The following is a 23,955-nucleotide window of genomic DNA, read 5'->3' as shown; positions in this document are numbered from 1 at the left end:
GTGACGCCCTCCGTTTGCCTCGTTTCCACACTGGGCCCACTATTTAGGAAGGCTCTACTAGATTTAACCCATTCGTGCTGGATGCTGCGTAGCGCAACATTGACCCTCCCGCTGGATGCTGCGTAGCGCAGCATGCTTTTTATTTCATGTTGCTAGGTGCTACAGAGGCTTAGATATTACATTTTGGTAGACATTGACTTGACTGAATTTTTAGTATGCTTTCAGAAAACCCTCAGGAAATAAAGTTATTTAGTCTAGAATGCCATAGGATTCTATAGGCGTTTTTAGCAGGCATTTCAGGAGTAAATGGGTTAAATAGCAACGTTTCTTCCTGTACGTTGAGGTCTGGATACCTGAACGGGACTTTTTTCTTAGCTTCATGTCTCGCCAAATTGTCAGCCCTTCAGTGCTCATAAGTTCCCGAAATGCGCTGCTATTTACCGTTGCCAGCGCTGTTAGGCTGTGTGGTATGTGTTTATGTTGTTCGGTAACAGCCCATTATATGGATTGAGTTATTCCAGTTCAACTCAACAGTAGTGGAGTTCTCTCTCTGACTTCAGCTGTTACCAAAGCCTTATGAAAGCCATTTGGAGGTGCGAGCTGCTTTTTGAAGTGCAGTGGTCATAAAGAAGAGTTTAGCTTGTGTACGCCTGGTGCATTCCCTCTAATAGGCAACAAGGGCTTAGCCCAGAGTGTTTGTGTAGAAAGGCCATAAATCTGAATGTGGAAGCATATCTGTGGACTGCATTATGTATGGCAGTAAGAGCCGCAGTGAATTAAAATGGCAGTGGTAGGCTATCTCACTCTATTCCCCTGCGCGCTCGGAAAAATGGAAAACATTACGACCATCTTTGATACCCAGTCAAAAGCTGTGCTGTGCCGAGAGGCTGTTATTTTTTTCTTTCTCTCTCTCTCTCCCTCCCTCTCTCTCTCTCGCTCTCTCTCTGTCTTCTTCAACATCCCCTTTTTCTCCTTTCCAGTGGGTCTCTGTCTGCTGTTCATAAAGTGCTATGTGATTACTGCACTGCTAAAAAAAACTGAAAAAGAAAAGACAATCCAGCGCGACCATAAAACAGCCTTCTGGGACTTTTCTGCCACCAAGCAACAGTGAGGGTTAAACCTGAACAGGTCGGGTTTGACTTTTAAGTAACAAAAAAGCCTGGAAAACTGGAAAAGAAAGAGAGACAGAGGGGGGGGGGGGGGTTGAGAAAAATAGACGAATAAGGAGGAGAAGGGAAAATCGAGACCAAGTGCTTCACATCAAAGCTGTGGCGGCATAAATTAATCTTTAATAGCGTGGAGGTTTGGGCTCACTCGCTGCCAGAGAATCATGCTGACTGCTTATTGAAAACAGTTGTTAATTCTATACTTCAATAAATCCAGGCGGAGGGGTGGGGGTTGGGGGTGGGGGTATTCTCCCCTAACACAGAACAGATCGAGGGAAAACAAGACCTTACTGTGCCGCAATTGATGGCAGATGCACTTACTGGTAGTTTAAATGTTTCATTAGATGCTAATGTCTTGCTGTGTTTTTAATTGTGGAGAAATTAGCCGCTGGAATATTAAAACCATATGTTTGCCATCCGGCTCTGGCAGGGCGGGTTGGGTGCCTCCTCCAAACCCACACGTTGTCATCGGGGTCATCAGGAGAGAGTTCAAACAGAGTGTCTGAAGTCTCCTACCGATATAGTCAAAAGTCTGTGCAACATTACGCAAGCTTGAGAAACAAAAATATACAAATACACGCATGCATGCACACACACACACACACACACACACACACACACACACACACACACACACACACACACATCTGTGGTAGTAATTACAGGCATGAACTCATGTTATTACAGTGATTGTTGTGTACTTCAGGCCAGTGTGGCTGTGTTTGTGTCTGTAGTTGGGGAGAGATGATGTGGGATGTTGGATTGGTAATGAAGAATCAGCATCTGAGGTCGCTGCCTTGCCTGAGTGATTGCTCTCGAGAGCGCGTCCAAGTTTTTACACGACTGCTTTATTCGTTTGATTTATCCCCTGACACAGTGAACCAATCTTAGGCCGAGACTCTTTTTTCCTTCTCCTTTTTTTTGATGACGGTAATGTATTATGACCGCCGGTCCCTCTCTTTCTTTTGCCTCGCGCTTTAACACGTCCATTAATCAAAGGAGGGTGTAAAAAAAAAGGAGAGAAATATCTCATCGCGCTTCACAAAAGAGAGCCTTCGAATGGCTTTGAAACAATTTAAGGGGCTTTAAGAGAAATTAAACAGAACAAGCTGAGGGACGCGTCAGCAAATCGGAGCGGACCAGGGGCCAGGCCCCTTAGCACCCATGAAAGATGATTTAGTCTACATTGGATTGGTTTTCAGAGAGAGAGTCAGAGAGAGATGTGTGTCTGTGAGCTGCCCTGACCGCGCCTGAATACAAAGTAGATTTCACACACTGATATTTTTTGATCAGCCCAGTCAGTAGTGCTTAGCAGGGTTTTGATGCGCTAGCTTCTTATTTTCCTTGTCTCGGGTGACATTTGCGTAGCATTAATTCACTTCCCATTTGCTTTGCCTTGCAGCCCCAATCTAGCAGGGATGGATGTCTGATTTTGATTGTGTTAAGGGGTTATGAGTGTCGTTCACGTAAAGCTTTTAGATGCCAGTTGAAATTACATGCTTTCTTGATGCATAACGAAATCAATGGCTGTGAAATGATCAGTTAGGAATACTAGGAGCAGATGATGGAATTTTTGTCAGACATGGCTCCTCCACCACTGTCCTGTTAAAATACCTCAGCAGGTATCCATATATCAATTTGCACAGCAATATGGAGCACAATAATGTTAAGATGCTGCATTATGAAGGTTAAGTGTAACCATTTGTCATTTTGTCCAATGATCTTCGCGTTAGCCTTCAGATTGTGGATAGCGCTCATAGAATAATTTGTTAGGCAATGCAGACCACTTCTTCTGTAAAGTATACCATTATTAACCTAAATTTGTTAATTCAGATTATAGGTGCTTGTGTGTGTGTGTGTGTGTGTGTGTGTGTGTGTGTGTGTGTGTGTGTGTGTGTGTGTGTGTGTGTGTGTGTAGTACATGCTAAATTGGCATCAATGTGTTCACACTGATAGAGTTGTCTGTGTTCTTCCTTACTGAATGTGTAATGTGGAGTATGCATGGTGGGAGGTGGCAATATGAGGGGTGTGCTGAAGAATCTAATGGTAATGCTTCTCTCTTAAATAGGCCTCTATTTAAAGAGGGCCCTGTCTGAGGTAATTAGTGCTATCACTCTGTAGAGCCCTTCCTCTGGGGTGGGTCCCCCCCCCCGCCCCCAGCTCTCTCTCTCTCTCTCTCTCTCTTTCTCTCTGTCTCTCTCTCTTTCTCTCTATTTCTCTCTCTCTCTCTATCTATCTATCTATCTCTCTCCCCCTAGCTCAGTCTTTCTCTTTAGCTTTTTCTCTCTTTAGTCTTCCTCTGTCCATTTCCTGAAGTCTCTCTCTGGAGTTGTGTCTTGCGTAACCCCCCTCTCTTGTCCTCCAGGTCCTTGTGGTCTGTGTGCTGGAACTCTCCTTATCGTTGGCTGATGCCACCGCTGTGTCTTCTTTTCTTCTCCATGTGCCAGAATACTCCCTAGGAGACGCTCTCTTTCACTCGGCTAATGGCCCTAGAAAGGGGAACAGTTTCATTTTAATTACCGGCCTAACTGGAGGGACTCTTCCTCCTTGTCCCCTTCGTCACCTCACTCTCCGTCTACAGCCGCCGCTTTTATGAGGCATTTACCGTATAAGGGCAAGAGTACTGGACTCAGAAGGAGTCAGCCTACAGACCAGAACACACAACTGTTAATAATGACATTGTTGTGGCTATTCACTATTCACCGTCTGTCAGGATATAGTCAAATACTACATTTCAGGAGTGCGTGTAGTACAGAGTAAAATACTGTAAAATACTCAACAGGATGTCTTTGAGACCTTGTGTTCATTTCATCTTTGACACGGAATTGTACTAGTGTTCTCCTTTCACATTTTCTGACACCGAAACCTGGTCCTCCTAGCTGGAGATGGCAGCCAAAAGACGAAGAGAGTGTGGGAGAAAGAGGAGAGAGAGAAAGAGGGAGGGAGAGAGAGAGAGAGAGAGAGAGAGAGAGAGAGAGAGAGAGAGAGAGAGATGTAATGCTCCAGTGCCATAAAGGGCCCCGGAGTGATCCTCGGCCCGTCCTCTGCTTTTTCTATTAGGTGCCATTCCTGCCGTTTACAGCCCCGCTCCAGCCCCGCTCGTAAAAACACTGGCTTTTTTATGCACTTTGAAATGGAGCCTGCAAGCCTTTGGCGTCAGCAGCAGCAGCGGTGGTGGTGGTGGTGGTGGCGGAGGACGCAGCGTGGTGGCCCTCGCCTGGAAAAGAGAGTGTGAGAGTAAGAGCCCGACACGGACATAAATCGCCGTCCCCTGGGTGAGGACAGTCGCCCGGGGTCCCGGGAGTCAGACAGACGTCATCACGGAGATTATTTTCTTTAGTGGGTTTAGATGTGTTTGGATCGTGGCATCACTCCCATGTACCCCCCACCCCTAGGGTTAACCCTAGGGTACCCCCCACACCACCACCACCACCCATACATACTTCTGGTGTCTTAAATGGCCACTGCATCTGTGAGAGGACACTTTCTGGGAGTCTCTGCCCACTGTATGGGCACAGCATCTGGAGGGAAAGAAACAGGAATGGGGATGTTTTTGATGGAAGGGAGAGATATGTGTGAAACGGTGAAAAAAGCATAGGCTTAGAACCAGAGCAAAACAGAAAAAGCTGTTTGTGTGTGTGTGTGTGTGTGTGTGTGTGTGTGTTGGACACACAGGTGTAATGTGAGTATATTCAGGTGTGCATGCAGGTGCACGCTCATCTGTGTTGCAGCCATATTAGTAACAGCAGACAGCGGTGACCCCATCATGTCTTCCTCGTAACATAAACATTCTAATCCTCTGTGGGGCCTCCTCATTACTCCTCCTGATCTCTTTTTGTCTCTGTTTGTCTCTCTCTCTTGCGCGCGCGTCCAGCTGAAGCCAGGGCAGAACAACTGTAAGGACAGTGACAGTGAGAGCGTCAGCGGAGAGTCCAAGCCGTCCATCAGGAGTAGCTCCAGAGACAGACTCACAGACGTAAGTCACACAAGAGCATCACACACGGCCACAACGCAGTTATAGAACATGTAACACACCGAGTCACAGGTCAAAACAAATACTATAAGAAAATATACATGCAACTTCGAACACAGTTTCACATTACCTAACACCATAACTCCCCAAAACTACAGTATATCTTCAACCAGTAGGCTTACTAACTGTCAGATATAACAAAAACAGATACTCTACAAATGCAGTACGTGCATAAGGTAAATTCCATAGATGTTTCTATTTGTACAATGATCAGGGCTTTGCTGTAAAAGCGCTCTCTGGGCTCAGTCAAATTTCCCTGAATAAATAAATTCCATATAAGAGCTAAAAGACACCTTTCATGAATATATGAAAGTGTATACTTGCATACATCAGGTAAGACACAGTTGTTAGATAACATTACATTGTTCACACATTCTTTTTTGAACAATTTTGTTTGTTGAACATACATTGGGTCGTTAAATATTTTATACAACTACTTGGAACACCAATATTAATAGATTAGGCTTCTGTTGCCCAGTCAGCTTTCACACCAAGAGTGAGTTATTCATTTAATACAATAGTGTCTTAGTTGCTGTCTTAGACCAATCACATGCAAGTCTGGCTGACTATCTGAATATCTTAATGAACTTCGCAAACATTTTTACACAGTATATCAGACTGTAAAACACTTCATATTTATTACCTTAGAGACCTTGTTGTTAAATGTATTGAATATATTGCTGTTGAACCGGAGACTACTTCTTAACATCCTGAAAATAAGACACCAGTTCAGTTAGTTGAAAAAAAGATAAATGGTTTGCAGTTAGCCCGCTAGTTTGCATAAATAGAACTTCTCACTCATAAAACAGATCATGATAAGATAGATATCCACACACCTGCTATACACCAATAGATACACATATTATACTGTGGAGAGAAGGAAAACAAAATATCAGTAATGGAACATGAAACAGGTAAGTTCACCCAACTATGGCAGAATTATCTCCTGCTGAAGCTTCTGTCCTATGGTATCTGCTTCATAAACATCCAATTAAAACCTAGAAGAAGATGATAAAGAACTTTCTGAGAACTTAATGAGCTAATTCATGTCTTCACATCTGTTCCCAGACGATTCTGTCTTCACAGCAACAACTAACTAACTGCTGTTGCCATAGCTTGACAACTCATTGACAAATGAGATAAATAATATTAAATGTGATTCATTACAGATGTTTATTGCTTTGTTAAACCATGACATTGGTTGATGATAAGGTTATGATATGCTTCCTCCTCTTTATTATGTGTTCACATCCGTGTAGACAAAGAGAGATTCTATCTTCTGTTCTATCTTACTACACCAAACAAGGTTTATTTTTATGTTTTTTTTACTCATTTCATGTTGATGCATTTCTTCTTACTGTTACAGGTAAGTTTGTAGGATTGTCATCTGTTCCCCCTTGGCTGCAGAACCTCATAGATAATTCAGTACACAATGGTAGTCGGTAGGATCTGTTGCAACATAAAACAATTTGTACAGAGTATGGTTGTAAAGTAATTGGCCACGAGTTTGCTGTGGGCTTATATTAAAATTGTGGTTGGGAAGATGAGCATTATCTCCCTAACTGACATGGCAGGAGGCCATGGGAGAACAATGGCCTCCTGCGTGACAGAGCTGCGTGCCGCACTGCTATTGCTCTTGGCAGTGCTCTCAAATGAGCAGTGCTATCGGAGCTGTCCACACCCCTCTGTTCCCCTCTGAAGACAGGGAAGCGTTTGAGGTGACAAATTGAAAAACATCCCATCTCTTTTTTTTCTCCATTGTGTTTGTCTTAACGGAAACAGTGGGCGAGAGAGAAAAGAAAATGTTCTCATCTTTTTTTTTTTTTTACCGTTACGCCAGTGAAGGATGTCTTTTCCTGCCAGATACAGTGTTTAATCACAATGAATGTTTTTTTTGTTCAGTGTATTTATCTTCACTTAGTTTAGATCGGTCCACTGATCCTTCACATGGCTACCCTGTAACCTTGGTAGTCCCTGAGCCAGTAGGGCCACTGTTGAGTAGCAAAGCACCAGAAAGAATGAGTGCTTGGAAAATAGAATATATTGTCTTTTCACTCCTGCTTTGTTATAAAAGATTTGGCATCATTATGTACATGACACATAGTACATTGTCTACTGCCCTCCTCACCCTATTGACTTCTGCATACCTGTAATAGCTTCCTGGAAGTATTATTGGCTCCCCTGTACCCTGGCAAACTCACTAATCTGCCCGGCGATAGGGGGCTGAATGTCAAGGGGAATTTGGTCCTGCCGCTCCATCCGTGGCGTCTCTCTTAGAGACGTGGTTTTATGATTTTCGGCGGCAGACCTATCGGATATCGTGCGTAATTAGAGCTGTCAGTCGGTGAGCGGGCCAAGTCATGGGAAAAGACAGGGTGGAACGATCGGAGCGCAGCGGCTCCGCCGTGTAGCTATAGGACGCTTGGCCAGGCATGAAATGAAATAAGTAATTTGATGCTGACATCAGAAATTGAAATGATACCTGCTGGTGCTCGTCATACTGCTGTGAGGCTCGGAGAGAGAAAAAAAGAGAGAGAGAGATGGAGGGAGGGAAGGAGGGATGGGGAGATAGGGAGGAGGTGGAGAAAAGTGATAGACTGGGGCAGCAGCCAAGGTAAACAACAAGCATCTTCCCACAGCACAGGTGAGCAGCTGCAGATGTGTGCTGAGATGGATGATGACAGCTCACATGTCTCATGCACAGCACTGATCTGTCTGTAGCCCAAGAGTGATAGACAGTTACACTATTGCACCATATCAAGCAAATGACCATTACGTTTAACGGTGTGTATTAAAATAAGACGGTTGGGTGTTTTCCATCCAGACAGCCAAACATGTTTGTCTGCAGCCCAACACACTGCAGTGTGGAGAGCATGCAGGTTGAGAGCAGTTTGAGTGTTTTTTGCTTTTTTTTTTATTTTTGTTATGTTTCTTCAGAAAGCTGAACAAGCCTGCAGGCAAAAGTGAATGGGTGTCTCATATCCTCTCTTTGACATCTGATCTGGCCCGTTTTAAAAGGGCTCTAACCCTCCCTCCCCCCAATCGCAGTCAGATTACATATCACAACGGCCAAAATGGCTCCACTTCAGATAATGCACGGATGAAAGATCATCATTTTTCTTTTTAACAGTTCGCCCTAGTGCTGCTGGAGACAGTGTAACACGTCCCACAGGGGCCACACATTACCCATCTCTCTCTCTTTCTTTCTCTCTCTTTCTCTCTCTCTCTCTCTCTCTCTCTCTCTCTCTGCGTGTATGGCATCCAAGGCTGAGGTCATTGAAGAGTAATGGCATCCAGCCCAGAAATACAGCCTCATGCAAATGTGCAAACAATGTGTTGAGTCCTCTTGTTTGTCATCGAAACGTATGAGTATCACTCAATATCACTCAACTATTCCCCCCAAAGCCCCCCCCCCCCCTCTCTGTCTCAAGCCATGACAACATGCATCATGGAAAAATAGTGTTCTTGGAGACTTGGTTGTTTTTTTCCCTTTATTTTATTTATTTATTTTCTATAAAAGCCACTGATCTCACTTAAGGAACCCCCCCCCCCCACTCCCAACCTCCACCATGCTTTTTAAAAGCTTGCCATCTTGGGAGAGGGCCGTGCAAGCTGAGTTGATCTGCGACAGAAGTTTCCAACAGAGGCCCTTGAGGCTCTGATGGGGAGCTGTTGAAAGCTTGGCTGTTTTAGGAGCGTTTTTCTTTTTTAACCCCCCCATGCACCCACCCACCACACACTCCTCCTCGTTTTTCACCTTCTCTCGCCTGACATGTCTCTTCAGAGTCGCACTTTAAGTGGGCCCCGTTGCAGGTCCTCAGGGCAACACAATAAGTCTCCTCTGACTGCACTGTGAAAGCCCACTTCACACATCACACAAGGTGAGAGCCAGAATTCCTGTGGTGGAGGGAGAGAGAAAGAGGGAGGACGATGGCGTGCAGAGAAATAAAAGAGGGAATGCAAAGGAAAAAGAAAATGTTCTTGAACTATTTGGTGCCATCGGTTTGTGTTTCTTTTGGCAAATTTTTACAGTGGTTTGTGAAGGACACGTGCGTACGTTTGAAAGAAGCATGCAGTAGACATAGTAATTTGATACTGCATGGACATTATCACCTAGTACATACTGAAAAAGCTGTCACTCGATCCTCAGTCACACAAGAAGGTTAGATAGCTTTTGTGTCATTCTCTAACAAAAGCAGTTAGCTTAAGAACTTAAGTAAACAGCAACCAAGCAACCAAGAGGCTTGCCTTGAACATAGCCTGAAGCGAAGTTTAATGTCTCAAAATCAGCTCACCAATTAAAGGCAGTTTGAGGCTTAAAGTGATCACTATCACTTGTGGCTACACACAAACATTAAATAATTATGAGAGAAATGTCCCCCCTTCCCCCTTGCACTTCTCAACCCTGCTAATCAACTGGCTTGTTTTCATGCTACAGCCGTGCGAGAAGAAATGTGTGTTTAATGCTACAGTAGGTAGCAGGTAGAGTGATTGCAGATTCGACTTTAGCATTGTCTTCACACATCGGACGTTAAATTATCACTAGAAGCCTGGGTGCGTGTGAATGGGGCTGTTGATTTAGGAAGCACCCTTTAGAGCATGCAGTTTAACATATGTTGGCTCTCTGCTTGTCTCCCTCTTCCTAACACACACGTACTGTATACACACACACACACACACACACACACACACACACACACACACACACACACACACACACACACACACACAAATTCTTACAAGCTCATCAAAGTGCGTGTATCACTGCTGAGTGATTCCAGGCCATTCATTAAGGCGACTTGCCGTGAGCTAATGATGTTTGCTGATGAAGGCCTCCGTTCTGCCTGTGACCCCTTGACCTAGCAGCAGATGAAACGGATACCCCATTCCTCCCTAACCCACACGCACACACACACACACACACACCCCTTCATCACTGGTGCCACTCAGGGTCAGGGGATGCCAGAAGTGGTCCTCTTTCTCTTTCCATATATCTCCATTCTCTCCCTCTTCTCTTCCACTCTCTTCTCTTCTTCTGGCCTCTATCTCTTCTCTTCCACTCTCTCCTTCCTCTTCTCTATCCTTCTCCACCTTGCTTTTCTCTCTTTTTTTTTTCTCACCCGTCCTTCCTGCTGCCTCATTAGGCTGACAAATCACACATCAGCCCTCCTCAGATCTGCCCCTAACCTCCCAAACCTGGCTAAATTGGCCCCGGCTTGCTGCACGCGAGCTCTGAAGCTCCCGGGAACACCCCCCTCCCCCCCTTCTCCCAGGGTTTTTGTTTTTGAAGGTAGCGGTGGGGGTGGCAGTGTCTCTCTCTCTCAGGCTGGGTGAGGGACACTTGGTATTCGGGCAGAGGGAGGACTTGAGGTGAGGAGGTGGGGTGGGTGGTGACGGAGAAGGAGGGAGGGAGGGATGGTGTGTGTGTGTGTGTGTGCATGAGTCACGCACATGGCGTTTAGTCTCTGCGGCAGGGGTGAAATGCCATCATTACCCGGCTGCCTATCAAATAAATTGGCAATTATAGGGACTCTGGAATCGAGTAAACAGCATGTTAGGTTTTCTGACGTTTGTTTTTTTTTTTTTTCCAGAGAATCGACACTGTGTGTGTGTGCTTGTGTGGGTGGATGGATGTGTGTTTGGGTTTGCGTCTGTGGGAGTGTTTGTGTGTGTGTGTGCACGAGCGAAAGATGACAGATACGTCGAGACCCCTGAGTGTTCTGTGTCAGCTGCCGTCAGTCAAATCTGATGCGGGGCCCCTCGCACACTCTGTCAGGCTGATGAGAGGCACGGACAGAAGGCCGCTAATGAATTCTCCTCAGATCAGGTGATAAGAAACGACAGAGTAAATAAACAGACCTCTGAAAGTGTGAGCAAAAGCCCAGCTGTGATGGCTAATTTGCTAGCATCTCCCCTGCCATTTATTTAGTATTGTCTGGTTGTTAGCACTCTGGCTTGGGCTGGGGTGTGGGGCTGTTGATGAATGATCGGTTCCTGTTCAGCTGTTGTGTGAAAGAGCAATGGCTGTCCCTGGTCATAGAAGTCCCCTTGGAGACCTAGTCAAGATAGAATACAGTTCACAGCTCTTAGAGCCCATCAAGTATTTCAACCCACCATTTGCTGATGTATTTGTCGTTTTCGCACCTGCTGGCTGGTGTCATCATAAAGAAAAAATCTCTGTGTGTGTGGAGAGAGCTAGCTAGAAAGAAAGAAAGAAGCAAACAAACAAATATACACCTGAGTCTTACATTTGCACAAAAGCAAAACAGTTCCGAAGAAAATTACTGTAACGTTCTGAGAGCTTTCTTTAGACGTAATCCGACAGTGACTTGATAAAAGCTCCAGTGATCACAAACCTGAATAGTATTTGTCTGATATTGTGGACTGAGTTCTTTTAGATTGAACCCCACTGTAAGGTGTGTTATTAGAGGCCTGGATGGCTTTGTATTTTTGTGTTGAATACAGTAAAGTCATATTAATTAATAACAATAAAAAATTATCAGGATATTTTGAGAGGTTATAATTTCTCTCACAGTTGCATTTCCTGACAGTACTACTTTATTCTCTAACGATGCTACTGTAGGTCTTTTCAACCCATTTTAAGTCTGATAGTTTTTTTTCTGTCTGGTCTCAAGGCCTCTTTGTGCATCTAAAAATCTCCATGCAAATTGTATGGTTATTTTTTTGACACATTAGCAATAATGAGGTCACTGTACCCTACAAGCAAAGATATGCCGGCCAATTTGCCTGGACATGAAAGTCATAATTGCTTGCATCAATTAGCCTGCATGAGTTTTACTCTCGTTTCCCCCATCTCTCTCTCTCTCTCTCTCTCTCTCCCTCGTTTCTTCTTTTCCTCTATCTCTCTCCTGTCTTACCCTCTCCTTCCTCCAGCCTCCCGGTCTCCCTCCTAATTTGAAACGTTCCTTTTTAGAGACGGGTATTTAGATAGGGAGGCAGGAATGCTGCACCTATAATTGGTTCATTATCTTTGCATGACCGTGGCTGCTTGGATCTGATGAGCTGAGCTGAGCCATTTAAGGTCAGTGTGAGTGTATAGAGGGAGGTCTACAAGAGCACTAAAGAGTCAGATTAGATGGACTCATAGGCCAAAGGGCTACACCACAAAACTGGTGCCTGTCAGTAATTTGAAAGGGAATTAAGATTGAACATTATTTAATTTCTTCGAGATAAGTAAAACTCAGACATAGTCTTTTCTACAGCTCTTTGAAACGACGTGGAAATTGTGTGTCTTTTTTCTCAGGCCGAGGTTTGAAAGAAAGAGATTTGCTTTTCTACGTTTTGCATGTAACTTAAAGCTGCAGTTGGCAAGTCTGACAGATTGAGGGGACTTAGCCAAAATGTTTAATGTTTACAACACTCATGCCACTCCCCAACTACCACCGAGCACCCTCTCATCGAGTTAGTGCTTGTCAATGCGCACCAGACTGTGATTGACAGTCATATCTCACACAGCCCTGCTCTGATTGGACCAGACAAACCGGGAGCTGTGGATTTTTGCAAAACAAATAACAGGCTCTAGGTGGAGGTAGAAGTGCGTGTTTTTTTTTCTAAAACCGGCTGATTTATGTTGTTCTGTCGGAGCATAGTGTCGGTTTCAGTGAATATGATAAAAAAAGTCTTGCCAACTGCAGCTTTAATGAAATGGAGCGGTTCAGGCTTGACAAAGTGCATGTCATAAAGCTGCTGTCTCTCTGCCTTGTGCTGTTCTATTCTATTCACTGCTGCCCAGCTGCTGTCGAGCCTCGAGTTGTCTGATAGCACTGTCTCTGATTCCATTCTGAAGAGGGCTCCCCAATGTGGTTTAAAAACTCGCGAGTGCCCTTTGTGCTTTGTCATCCCCGCTCACCTAATTTCATCTGATACGGCGCGCCAGCAACGCAGCCCGTGAGGAAGGATGTCTTAAGTCGCGTCCCCATTGTCTTTTTAATCAGGCACATTAATCGGCCAGCTACAGGCTGCGCCGTAGGTGCCGCGGGGTCCTCATTAGCACTTCCAGTGGCTGAGCGAACACATTTTCCCTTCTTCCTGTGGGGGCTCGTTCTGTCTCTCAGGCAACCAGAGGGAGGAACAGCTTGTGACACGTGGTGACAGAGCGCTCAGGCTGCATTATGGCTGGTCTCTGCTGGGCTGTCATTACCCTACAGCGAGCTGTCCGTCAGGGGACCCAGGCGCCAGCCTTCGCCAGCTTCACCGGCCTCTCTGCTGGCCCTGAGGAAAGCTCCATGCTCATGAACAACCGGCGCAGCACTGATAAACCTCACACTCATAAATCTTCATCATTCTCCAATGGTCAAGTCCAGTGGAAGCCATTTTAGCTAGCTTTGACGTATTATTATAGGGACATTAGATGAGATTGTTTTGACACTAATATGTTTGCCAGCACATTTTAATACCATAGTTAGGTTAAAGGTTAGTTAGTTAGGTTGTCCTACTCCTTTACAGAAAGATGACACCCTAATGCAATGCATTTGCAGCTATAGTAAATGCAATCATATAATAATTGGCAAGAACCTTGTGGCGTGTTCTGTAGTTACACTCTGTAAAATAGCATATATATACTGGTTCTTTGAAACTCATGGCACTGTCAAACTCACCATTTCTCTCTCAAGTGGTTATTTTTATCTATGTCAGCTTTGAATAGTATTTTTGGGTTGCACATAAATTAAAACGTATGGCCGAAATTCAGCAGAATTCCCCTCTATTGGCATCTTGCAGCTATCAGTTGCTTTTGATGTAATTGGCTGTTTTTGAACGCAGTGTGAAAAATATTAACTCATTGAATGCCAAGCTGTTTTCGGAAGCTTTGTCCTAGAGTGCCAGCAATCTATACCATTGTTGATGATTTTTGTACAGCCACAGCATATTCTGTGTTATAGCTATGAACACATACAATGGCTCGTTTGAAAGGTGAGACTTTAAGCTCTCAGTGGGTGCAAACCGTGTATTTCTACACGCCTCTGTTCCTGAGAAATCCCAAGCTAAACAGTGGCTAGTTTTCATCAAAATCCCTGTTTTTTTTTTTTCTAGAAATGGAGATATTGCGTCTTTTATGACCTGAGAAGTGTTGCCTGCAAAGTTTCTGGGAAGAGATCTAACGAGACCTGCCACCTAGTGATAAACCCACGAAAATAAATGACCTGATTTTGACGTGGCGTGCATGTCACTGATAGGCTAATCAGTGACTGATGCGAAACAAAGCGGCAACCAACCAAAAGCCGAGTTAAGATCAAACGTCCTGATAAAATATTCAGATCTTGCGTTTTCATGAGTTTTAGATCGTCATATATTTCATTTCCATTCATCACAGAGTTCCCAAAATCACATATAAGGTGTGTTAGAGTGTCTAGTTTCGTAATTAAAAAAAAAAATCTAAAAACGTAATATTACGTTTTTGGCACTCAACGCATGGGAAGGAAAAACGTAATATTACGTTTTTGGCACTCAATGAGTTAATTGTTGACCAAAAAAAAGAAGAAATAAAAAAAATAGACAAGAGAAAATGGCAGCCAGAGTGTGTGATGCTGCTCAGTTGCTCTACTGCAATGTCTGCTGCCAGCGTGGCTGTGCTGGTGCCAAACATGCGCGCTTTTAAAGAAGGGCTTCTGCAAGTCAACAACGCTGAGCCCCATCCATCAGGGCGAGGGGAGGGGAGACGAAGGCGCGCTGAAGGCGCTCGGAAGGCGCTCTGATGGCCCTGGATCATTTTCACTGTGAAATCCCCTTTGTCTGCATCTTGATTGTTTACAGTGTTTAGCGGCGTAATCTGTCTCTCTCACTCTAATTTTCACCGCCGCATTGAGAGACTTCAGCCTTTTATCCCCTGCATGTGTGTGTGTGTGTGTCTGTGTCTTTGAGTGTGTGCGTGTGTGTGTGTGTGTGTGTGTGTGTGTGTGTGTGTGTGTGTGTGTGTGTGTTAGTGTGTGTGTGTGTGTGTGTGCGTGTTTGTGAGTGTGTGTGTTTGTGTGTGTGTGTCTGTGAGTGTGTGTTTGTGTATGTGTACTGTGAAGTCATTTCTTTGGGGTACCTTGAATTATTGGAGCCTGGAGGAATCTTAACAAAGGTCTCATTCTGATTTAACACACTCTGCAGGCCCCAAGGAGAAAGACAGAGCCCTGGTTGCCATAGCAATAAGAGTGCCTAATGGGTAGGAGGTATACTTGTGTTTGTGTGTGTGTGTGTGTGAGTGTGCGTGTGCGTGTGCGTGTGCGTGTGCGTGTGTGCGTGTGTGTGTACATGTGCACGAACATGTGCATATAAGAAACCCTGATAAGCATTGTTTGCCAATAATAACTCTTCATAAGAATCTCTCCCTATCACACATACTTTCTCTCATACACACACACACATAGATACCAGCACACACACACACACACACACTACACACACACACACATACCAACATACACACAAAGCCCATCACATATACTGTAGCGTCCCCCCTGTGGGGCTTGCATGGCAGGAGCATGTCCTTCAATCACAATGGCCTGGTGGGGAATGCACTTAGAGTCAGGCTATAAGCCCGAGAAAACACAATCCTGCCCACCAGGAGCTCGCTCACACTCCCCCTCATAAACATGATTACAGGCCACTCACTGCTGGCTACAGCTTACCTCTCCTGGGACAACCCATCCCACCCCACCCCACCACATCCACACAACCATATCTGTGCGTGTGTGTGTGTGTGTGTGTGTGTGTGTGTGTGTGTGTGTGTAGACGTGTGTGTGTGTGTGTGTGGACGTGTGCGCTTTCTACTGTGTAGTAAATGTCTCATGTTTTCTTGTGTGTGTTCTTACTTACCCATGCTTGAGTTCTGTTCACTTGTATTTTGATGGGTCTGGTCATTCCAGCTACAATTTAATTGAATGGCACTTGCTATGGTAGCCATTAACTATGCATTGTATGTGAAAGGCAAATATGCATTTTGTGGGAGTAGCCCACCTGTGTGTGTGTGTGTGTGTGTGTGTGTGTGTGTGTGTGTGTGTGTGTGTGTGTGTGTGTGTGTGTGTGTGTGTGTGCGTGTGTGTGTGTGTGTGTATGTGTGTGTGTATGTGCGTGTGGCTTAGAGGGAGCACCTCTGAGTCCGAGAGCTGTCGGAAGAGAGCCACGGGTCAGCTCCTGGAGCTAGCAGCCGTAGAGTAATATAAACAGAGAAAAAATTGATAGATATGGTGGAAGGCTGACAGAGAGAAAGGCAGGGAGAGAAAGAACGAGAGAGAGAGAGAGAGAGAGAGAGAGAGAGGTGAAAGAGAGAGAGAGGGATTTGCTGCAGTGGGTCTCACAGGCAGACATCACACCCTCTCAGCCCTCCTTCCCACCTCATCCTCTCTTTCCCCGTCTGGCTCGCCAATCAGAGCGAGCAATCTAAACTGGCTGGCCAATCAGAGGGAGCAATCTAAACTGGCTGGTCAATCAGAGGGGGCATTCTAAACTGGCTAGCCAATCAGAGGGGGCAATCTAAACAGCCTCCCACGTTTCCCCTCTCTCGCCACTGTGCTCCGGTCAGTTGGCTCCCAACAGGAGGCTAATGCGGGAGGCCATCCGCTCCCTGCCTCCCCGCCGCAGGCCGGGCCAGACGGACGCAGAGTCCGGCCAACGCGGCTCGTCAGGAGCCAGCGGGACGCGACGTCCATGGCCACATCGACCAGCCGTCGGGTCAGGGGAGAGCTCAGCCAGAGAAGCTCAGAGCTATTTAGCCCCGAGAGACAGCTAGCACGAGTCTAGTGGTCAACATATTAGGCTTACACCACTAATGCTACTGAAGCTAATCTCTTCTCTTGACATAATGAGGTTTATATGATCTAAAAAAATAAGCAAAGGAGAGGAGATATCTCAGTGAGTTCGTTTTTGTTTATATTTTATGCGGAACTCGTCTTGTTTATTATTACTGTGGGGGATTGCATGTTATAATGGCTTCTTAGCCGATGTTAAACTAAATTGGATTGACATTGGTTTTTTTTGTTGGATTCCATGCTTTTATGAAGAGGCAAACGGAGCTATGAAAATGCAATTAGTTATTGGTCTTTAAATCCCCTCCGCTGCCTGGGATTTTAATGGCTCTCGCTGCCAAACAAATAGCTGGAGTATATAAATCCCTCACGGGTGGCTTGGCTGTGGCCAAGCCTCCTGCAGGATCCATCAGCGCTGGGCGGAATTTATGGATGAGAGCAACAGGCCGAGCACACTAAGCCCCGATTTCAAATCACAGCTCTTCCTCTCGTAAAATGGAAAGGGATGGGCCTTCCAGACACTTTCAGACACACATATAAACACGCACGCGCACACACAGACACATACGTATACACACGCTCTCAGACACACGCAAATGCATACTCTCTCTCTCTCTTTCTCTCTCTCTCTCTCTCTCACACACACACACAAACACACACACACACACACACACACACACACACACACACACACACACACACACACACACACACACACACACACACACACACACACAGATACCTGACATACACACACACACACACACACACACACACACAGACACACAGACACATGCATATGCACGTACGCTCACACACACATACATTGCACACAGACACACACACACACACACACTATTATAGACCTACTTCTTAGGCTAAGCACAACAGTCCCTAGGAATGAGGCAAGTTGCTTGCAGCATGTTCTATGATGTGCCGGTGCACCATAGCGGTGATGTGCTGTGAATCCATGTTGTTGTGGAGGAGGCTAGTCAGCCAAGTACACAGTAAATCCTTAACCTCAAAGCCTTCCTCTGACAAACACGGTGGTCTGGCCTATTGGCTTTCAATGCAGTCTAAGCCTGCCAATGTCTAGACCAGCGGTTTGGTTCATGCCAAGGGGCAAGGCGAGTCTTATATACTCACCATATTAGAGTGTTTTTGTTGAATGTATATTGTAAGTAGAGACACATTCCCTTCCAGTGTGAGACATTCTCTACATCTAACATTGTTGTGAAATGTGGCGTGCCATCTCTAAAGGCCAAGGAATGTCAACATGGACCAAAGACCCAGTGGTTGAGCTAGTGTGGCAGTGTTGAATGCATGCTTTTCCTCACTCCGCTTTACCAAGCTGTCAGTCTGAATTTGGTCTCTGTCTCCTTCTTGGTGCGGGGCGAGTACTGTCTCATTCAGGCTCCGCTCCTCTGACAGACATTATGTGTGAGGCTGTGAATGTCACATTCAGTCTATTTCAGAAGCTGCAACAGCCCCCCCCCTCCTTTTCTTTCCCATCCCTTGAACCGCAAGGCAACTGCCTGCTAGCAAAATGAGAAAAGAAAAAAAAAACATGATATAAGTAATGATAAAAGAAAAAAAACAAAAAGAGAAATAACAAGCCCCTGGAATTATAGTTTGAGAAGATTATTCCGGAGACATTATTTCCCCCAAGTCATGGGCTTAAGTCAAATTTGGAAGTAGAATGAAATTGCCAGCAGTGAAAATGCGGACAGAGAAGGCAGGAGTTCATGAGTAGAGAAATAACATTTTCATTTGTTTCTGGCCCCATGGGATAGATAGGCCATTCCAGTAAATAGATGCTGTTATGAGAAATCTGTTTTCTTCTTCTTCTTCATCTTTCTCTCTCTCTCTCTCTCTCTCTCTCTCTCTCTCTCTCTCTCTCTCTCTCTCTCTGCGCTTGTCAAGGGATGTGGTTTTAAGGCACACTTATCCATCTGCAATCTCAATGTCAGACCCCAGGAATCCGTTGGATGGCTGCGGTGGTGCGGTCTTTATGACACACGAGTACATCTTCCTCCCACGGCCTCCCACCAGCTTTCCTCATTTCACCTCGCTCACGGAGATTGGCCTCGCCACTCCCAATGCCCCGGCATCTTCCTGTGGCTTAATCAGATGCGCTGCGCCATTTAGGCCGTTTCCACACTTGTTCGTAGGTTTGAAGACAGCAGCGTTTAAATGGATGGGTTGTTTAGCATTTCCTCTGTTGTATACACAGTGTATACATAAATATGTTCCTAGACACTTAGTCTGACGTGAGACTGTTTTTTTTTTTTCTTGGTCCCATAGCAGATTTATCGCAATGTTACATTGTACATAAAATCGTCAAAAAAACTCCATGCTGTTGCTGTCATATTGCTTTACCAAAGACATAACTGAATGCATTACTAATACTAATCACTACACTGTGGGCCCTATTTTAGCGATCTAAAACGCATGGTCACTAGCGAATAGCTTATGGGTTTGTCCAGTCTACAGTATATTCGGGGTGGTTTTGTTATCAAACGTCAGGCGCCTGGTGCAAAAAGACAGCTCTTATGTTTTTTTTAATCAGTCATGGGTGTGTTTTGGGCGTGACATTCTTTACCATTGCAAACATAGCCTGAAAAAAGCAACACTCACCCCAATACTGTTCGAATGACTGAATAAAAAACCTAAGGACATTTGTCCTGCAGAGGAGTTGCTGCTTACATTTTGTGACAGTGTGTCTTCAGCTGTACTTTATATGCGCCTTTCGCTATAGACCAGGTTTTTCTTGGTCAGTGGTGTATAATGCTTTCAGATGGTGTAATATAGTGATTAGATGTCATGCGCCAGATCATGCGCCAGACCACACCTTATGTCGTTAATTGCCACACCCCTGAGCGCAAGGCTTAATAAAAGTGAAGCACATGGCGCAAAATTTGAATTTAAGATAGGAAAAAGCTTTCCATCGGGATAATAATACGCTTTGCGCCGGGTTTATAATCACGGAAATAGGGCCCTATAGCTTGCTACATCTTTTGTGTGTACCCTCTGTTGCAGCATTCCAGTTTGAGCATCATTGTAGTGCGCTTGAAATCTCTGTCTTTTATCCACTCCACTCCACTTCTTTGTTTCTTCCCAAATTGCCCAAATACATCCTGACTACCAGGACAAGATCAAAGAACTCACAACTTTGATCATAACAAATAGCCTGCTCACATTCACCTTGTGTTACTTTAAGGCATTATGTGCACAAGCCTTTCTTATCCTTGTGTGTTTGCGTCCTATGAAACAACTCATAATTGACACAAGCAAAATGGATTTCTTTATTTGAGATATTTTTGGCAAAAAATATACTGGAATAAGATATTTTAAGCACCCAGAAAAGAGCTGCATTCTTCCTTCCTTCATTCTCATAAAGTGTATTGAACACATGTGTATTGAACAGTAATCTTTATTTTCCTTTTAATATTAAACCGTAAATCCATACTGTCTAAAGTCAATTCACTTGTTTAGCCCACAATTACACCTGGGTTTAGATCACATCCATTAGTTTCAAACACTTTTTTGTTGTTGTTTTCAGTAAGAAACATTAGAGCTTTGAAAGCACTGGGTATGCGGAAGTGAGCAGTGTATGTGTGTTCAGGTACTGCATATTTGACGATGGTGTGGCATTTGCTATTCTATACTGTGTCCATCTGGTGATGGTACCATGCCAGGTCTGATGCTACTTGATAGCGCATCTCCTTATTTAATTTCACTAAGGGGATTAGAGCGTTCAATGGTGGTGCATTCACCCCTGATGAGACGTGACTCAAATCCCATCTAAACATAGGCAATGTTTCAGGCAAAACAAGGGGGGGAAATTGTCTTGCAGATTAATCCACACAAGACATCTTTAACAGAATAACAATGATTTCCTGTCAAACGTCAGGTAAACCCAGCCAAACTCCCTCTTCTTAGATACTTGTTCCACATCAATAACACACTACACGCTCATGCCTTTGCATCTTGTTTTTAACATAGTCTCCTCATGGTCAGCAGATCTCTTTTGTCTTGATTACCAGCCAAACATGCAAGGAATCCTTTGAAAGCGACGGCACGTCGCCATGTGAACGTAAATAACCGGTTTTCTCAGAATGCCTTTGGCCTGGCTCCATAATGGCGTTATTTAAGGCCTCTTGGCTAATTAGCCTTTAGTCAATGACACAATTGGATTACTGGTTTGAACTGTAACCTTATCAGCTCGTGTCAGTAGTCAGGTTAAGATCTGCTGGCAGGGAGAAGCAAACCAATATGGTGGTGCAGACGTGTAATGAACTGCACAGTGATGGCAACAGACTGAAAAACACCTGGGCCCACGCTGATTAAACCTCTAAGTGATTTCTGGCCCCGTATAGGAAATGACTGCTCCCGTTAATTAGAAAGGAAATAGTTGACATGTTTGTCTTGAAGGGTTTTTTGGATCGAGAAAGTCTTAGCAGTCAGATTCAATAACATCTCTACTAACACTGTTTTAAACATTTTCTATGGCAGATTTGGAGCAATAGTAAGCTATTGGCTCAATCACTTCTTGCGTGAAATTAAATTGACACCATAATGTACGACTGCAAGTGAACGTATGTTGCCACTTGGCTGTTATTTAGTCTGGAACAACCTAAGTCTGGTTCAGGGGAAAGAGCAGTCGTCTTCCTCCCAGATGGACACAGTGAGTGCCAGGGATTGGGGTGGGATTAACCCCCTTAGCTGCCCTGGGCGTGTGCCCCGACTGGGTCATGAGGAAAGGCATTAGCCACCTAACCTGGCTGGGCCTTTCCCTCTGAAGCTAAACCTCATCCAATTAGAGGCTCATCTCCTTAGTAAATGAGATCAACACATTGGAGGAATAGAAACCTGGGGCCAAGGTGCAATAATCAACCCGTAAGGCATTCTGGGTAACGAGGCAGGTGGCTTGAGGACGGGAGGGGAGATTTGGAGGGTTGGAATGGAGAGAGAACTACAGAACATGTGTCAGCAGTCCTCGCAGGCCACTAGCGATTTGTGTTAAGTGCTCTCCTGTAATGACACTGCACGCCTGGCATGTAATAATATCTCGCTGGATGGGATTGATATTGATTATCTCGCCGGGGCGCTCTGATAGAAGTGGTATCGCCATAGCCACCGCGTCGCCTGTCACCACAGCTCAGCCGCTGCATCTGCTGTTGGAGATGTGGGTGGGATGAATGTGGCTTTGCGTTTTTTTCTGATGTTCTTCTTTCAAGAGCTGCCATAAGGGCTGGCACATACCATCCCATAATTACGCCTCTCGCCTCTTATCTGGAATGAATTTACGGCGAAGGTTTATAATGACTTAAAAGCCACTACAGACTAACAGCGCTCCGTAATTGCTTTTTATATATTGCAGATGTAGAGACACTCCTGAGCATTATACAATGGCTTCGAGAGCAAACCTCACTGACTAATGCAGTTCAGTTAATTTTCTTGTCAATTAGGGCGGGAAAACAAATGTTTGACATTTCCAGAGGTAATTAGGAAAATAATTAACCTCTGCATTGCCAGACACCCCCACCCTCCTGCCCCCTTTTACACTCAATGCAATACATTTATTATGTGACTAGATGAGTTATGCTGGGAAGCGGGGCTTAGATTAAATTAAACACGTTCTTCGTGTGGAATTACATTTTTGGGGCATTATTCTGCTTTATTGCGGTTCACATCATTTAATTACATTTCTCTGCATTTAACAGCGCGTTACAGTATCTATAACCAGCACCGACAGTCTCCTGACTTTGAACCTCACAGACATAATTGCAAATTTTCAACCCGCACTTTATTCTTTTCCCCGGTACAGTAAGTGGCAATTTTATGACAGAAAATCGTTCCTAAATCAATTTCTATGAAATAATAAGTGGCAATTATACGGATGCTGAGGGGACGACTCATTTAAACTTGTGGCTTCTGAACTAGATTTGATAGCAAAGGAAATCCTTAATGCAGAAAATCTTTTTAAAAGCCTTTAATCATTTTTTTAATATTACTCACACCATTAAATATTTTACCGGCTTGCTTTGACTCACACAAAGAGCAGAGACACACACACACACATACACACACACACACACGCACACACACACACACACACACACACACACACACACACACACAGACACACACACACACACACACACACACACACACGCACAGACACACAAAGCCCTCCACACACACGTCCGCACTCTGCCAGTGATGTCAGTTGCCTGTCCTAAGGCCATCTGGAGGGGGTCTCTGTGCCTGTGATATGACTGGAGAGGGACCCATCTCGCTGGATTTATGGTCTGCCATTTCTCCCCATTTCTACCTCTTGGACTTGCATAGCCGCTGGAGAACCATTGAACTCCTCATGGCCACCATCTTTGTTTGTGTCTGACTCTATATATGTGTGTGTGAGAGAGAGACTGTGTGTGTGTATGTGTGTGTGTGTGTGTGTGTGTGTGTGTGTGTGTGTGTGTGTGTGTGTGTGACTCACCCCCAGTCGCTCTCTCATGCCTAGTGAAATTAAGGCCCTCTAAATGTCCCACAGCAGGCCGCGCTGGCAAGCCTACGAGAGCTGGCATGGTGGTGCAGGGTGGTGGTGGTGGTGGGGTGTGGGGGGTCGGTGGCGTTGGGTTGTAGTGGGTTGGTCGATGGCCATCAGCGGTCATTCAGCGACACTAATGAGCACAAAAAGGGAGCAAGAAGCAGAGGGGGGTTATCAGGAGGCGGCAAAGCGAAACAAGCGGACAGACATGGAAAAAAGATACCAAAAAAGAGCAAAAAGGAAATCTCTCTCTCGTCTTTTTTTTCAAAGGACATGATGTAGTGATTAGCTATGCCTTTATGATGTTGCTGGATTATACAAGGGGAGGAGGAGAGGCAGAGAGAGAGAGAGGGGAGTGATTGAGGGGCCAAGGAGTGGGGTTGGGTGTGGGGTGTGGGGGGGGGGGGTCACATCCCTCCACCGTGCCGACTAGATTAGCTTCCAGGGGGC

At 45.0% G+C, this 23,955-nt stretch overlaps 1 protein-coding gene across 1 annotated transcript in view; it reads left to right on the top strand.

Moving 5' to 3' along the window:
• The window catches only part of auts2a (activator of transcription and developmental regulator AUTS2 a), a 328,394-nt gene that overhangs the window by 163,491 nt on the left and 140,948 nt on the right, over positions 1-23,955 (top strand). Inside the window, exon 3 of the mRNA XM_076274904.1 lies at positions 5,041-5,142. Coding sequence (XP_076131019.1) covers positions 5,041-5,142 — 102 coding nt within the window. The remainder of the gene's footprint in view (positions 1-5,040; positions 5,143-23,955) is intronic.

This window comes from Alosa pseudoharengus, unplaced genomic scaffold, assembly GCF_046254945.1.
Source record: "Alosa pseudoharengus isolate Yale_2024_CS ecotype anadromous, Long Island Sound unplaced genomic scaffold, YU_APseudo_1.1 YU_APseudo_1.1_scf_8, whole genome shotgun sequence".
Classification (NCBI taxonomy): domain Eukaryota; kingdom Metazoa; phylum Chordata; class Actinopteri; order Clupeiformes; family Clupeidae; genus Alosa; species Alosa pseudoharengus.
Note: the sequence above shows the minus strand (reverse complement) of the source record. Positions and strands in the feature narration are given on the sequence as shown.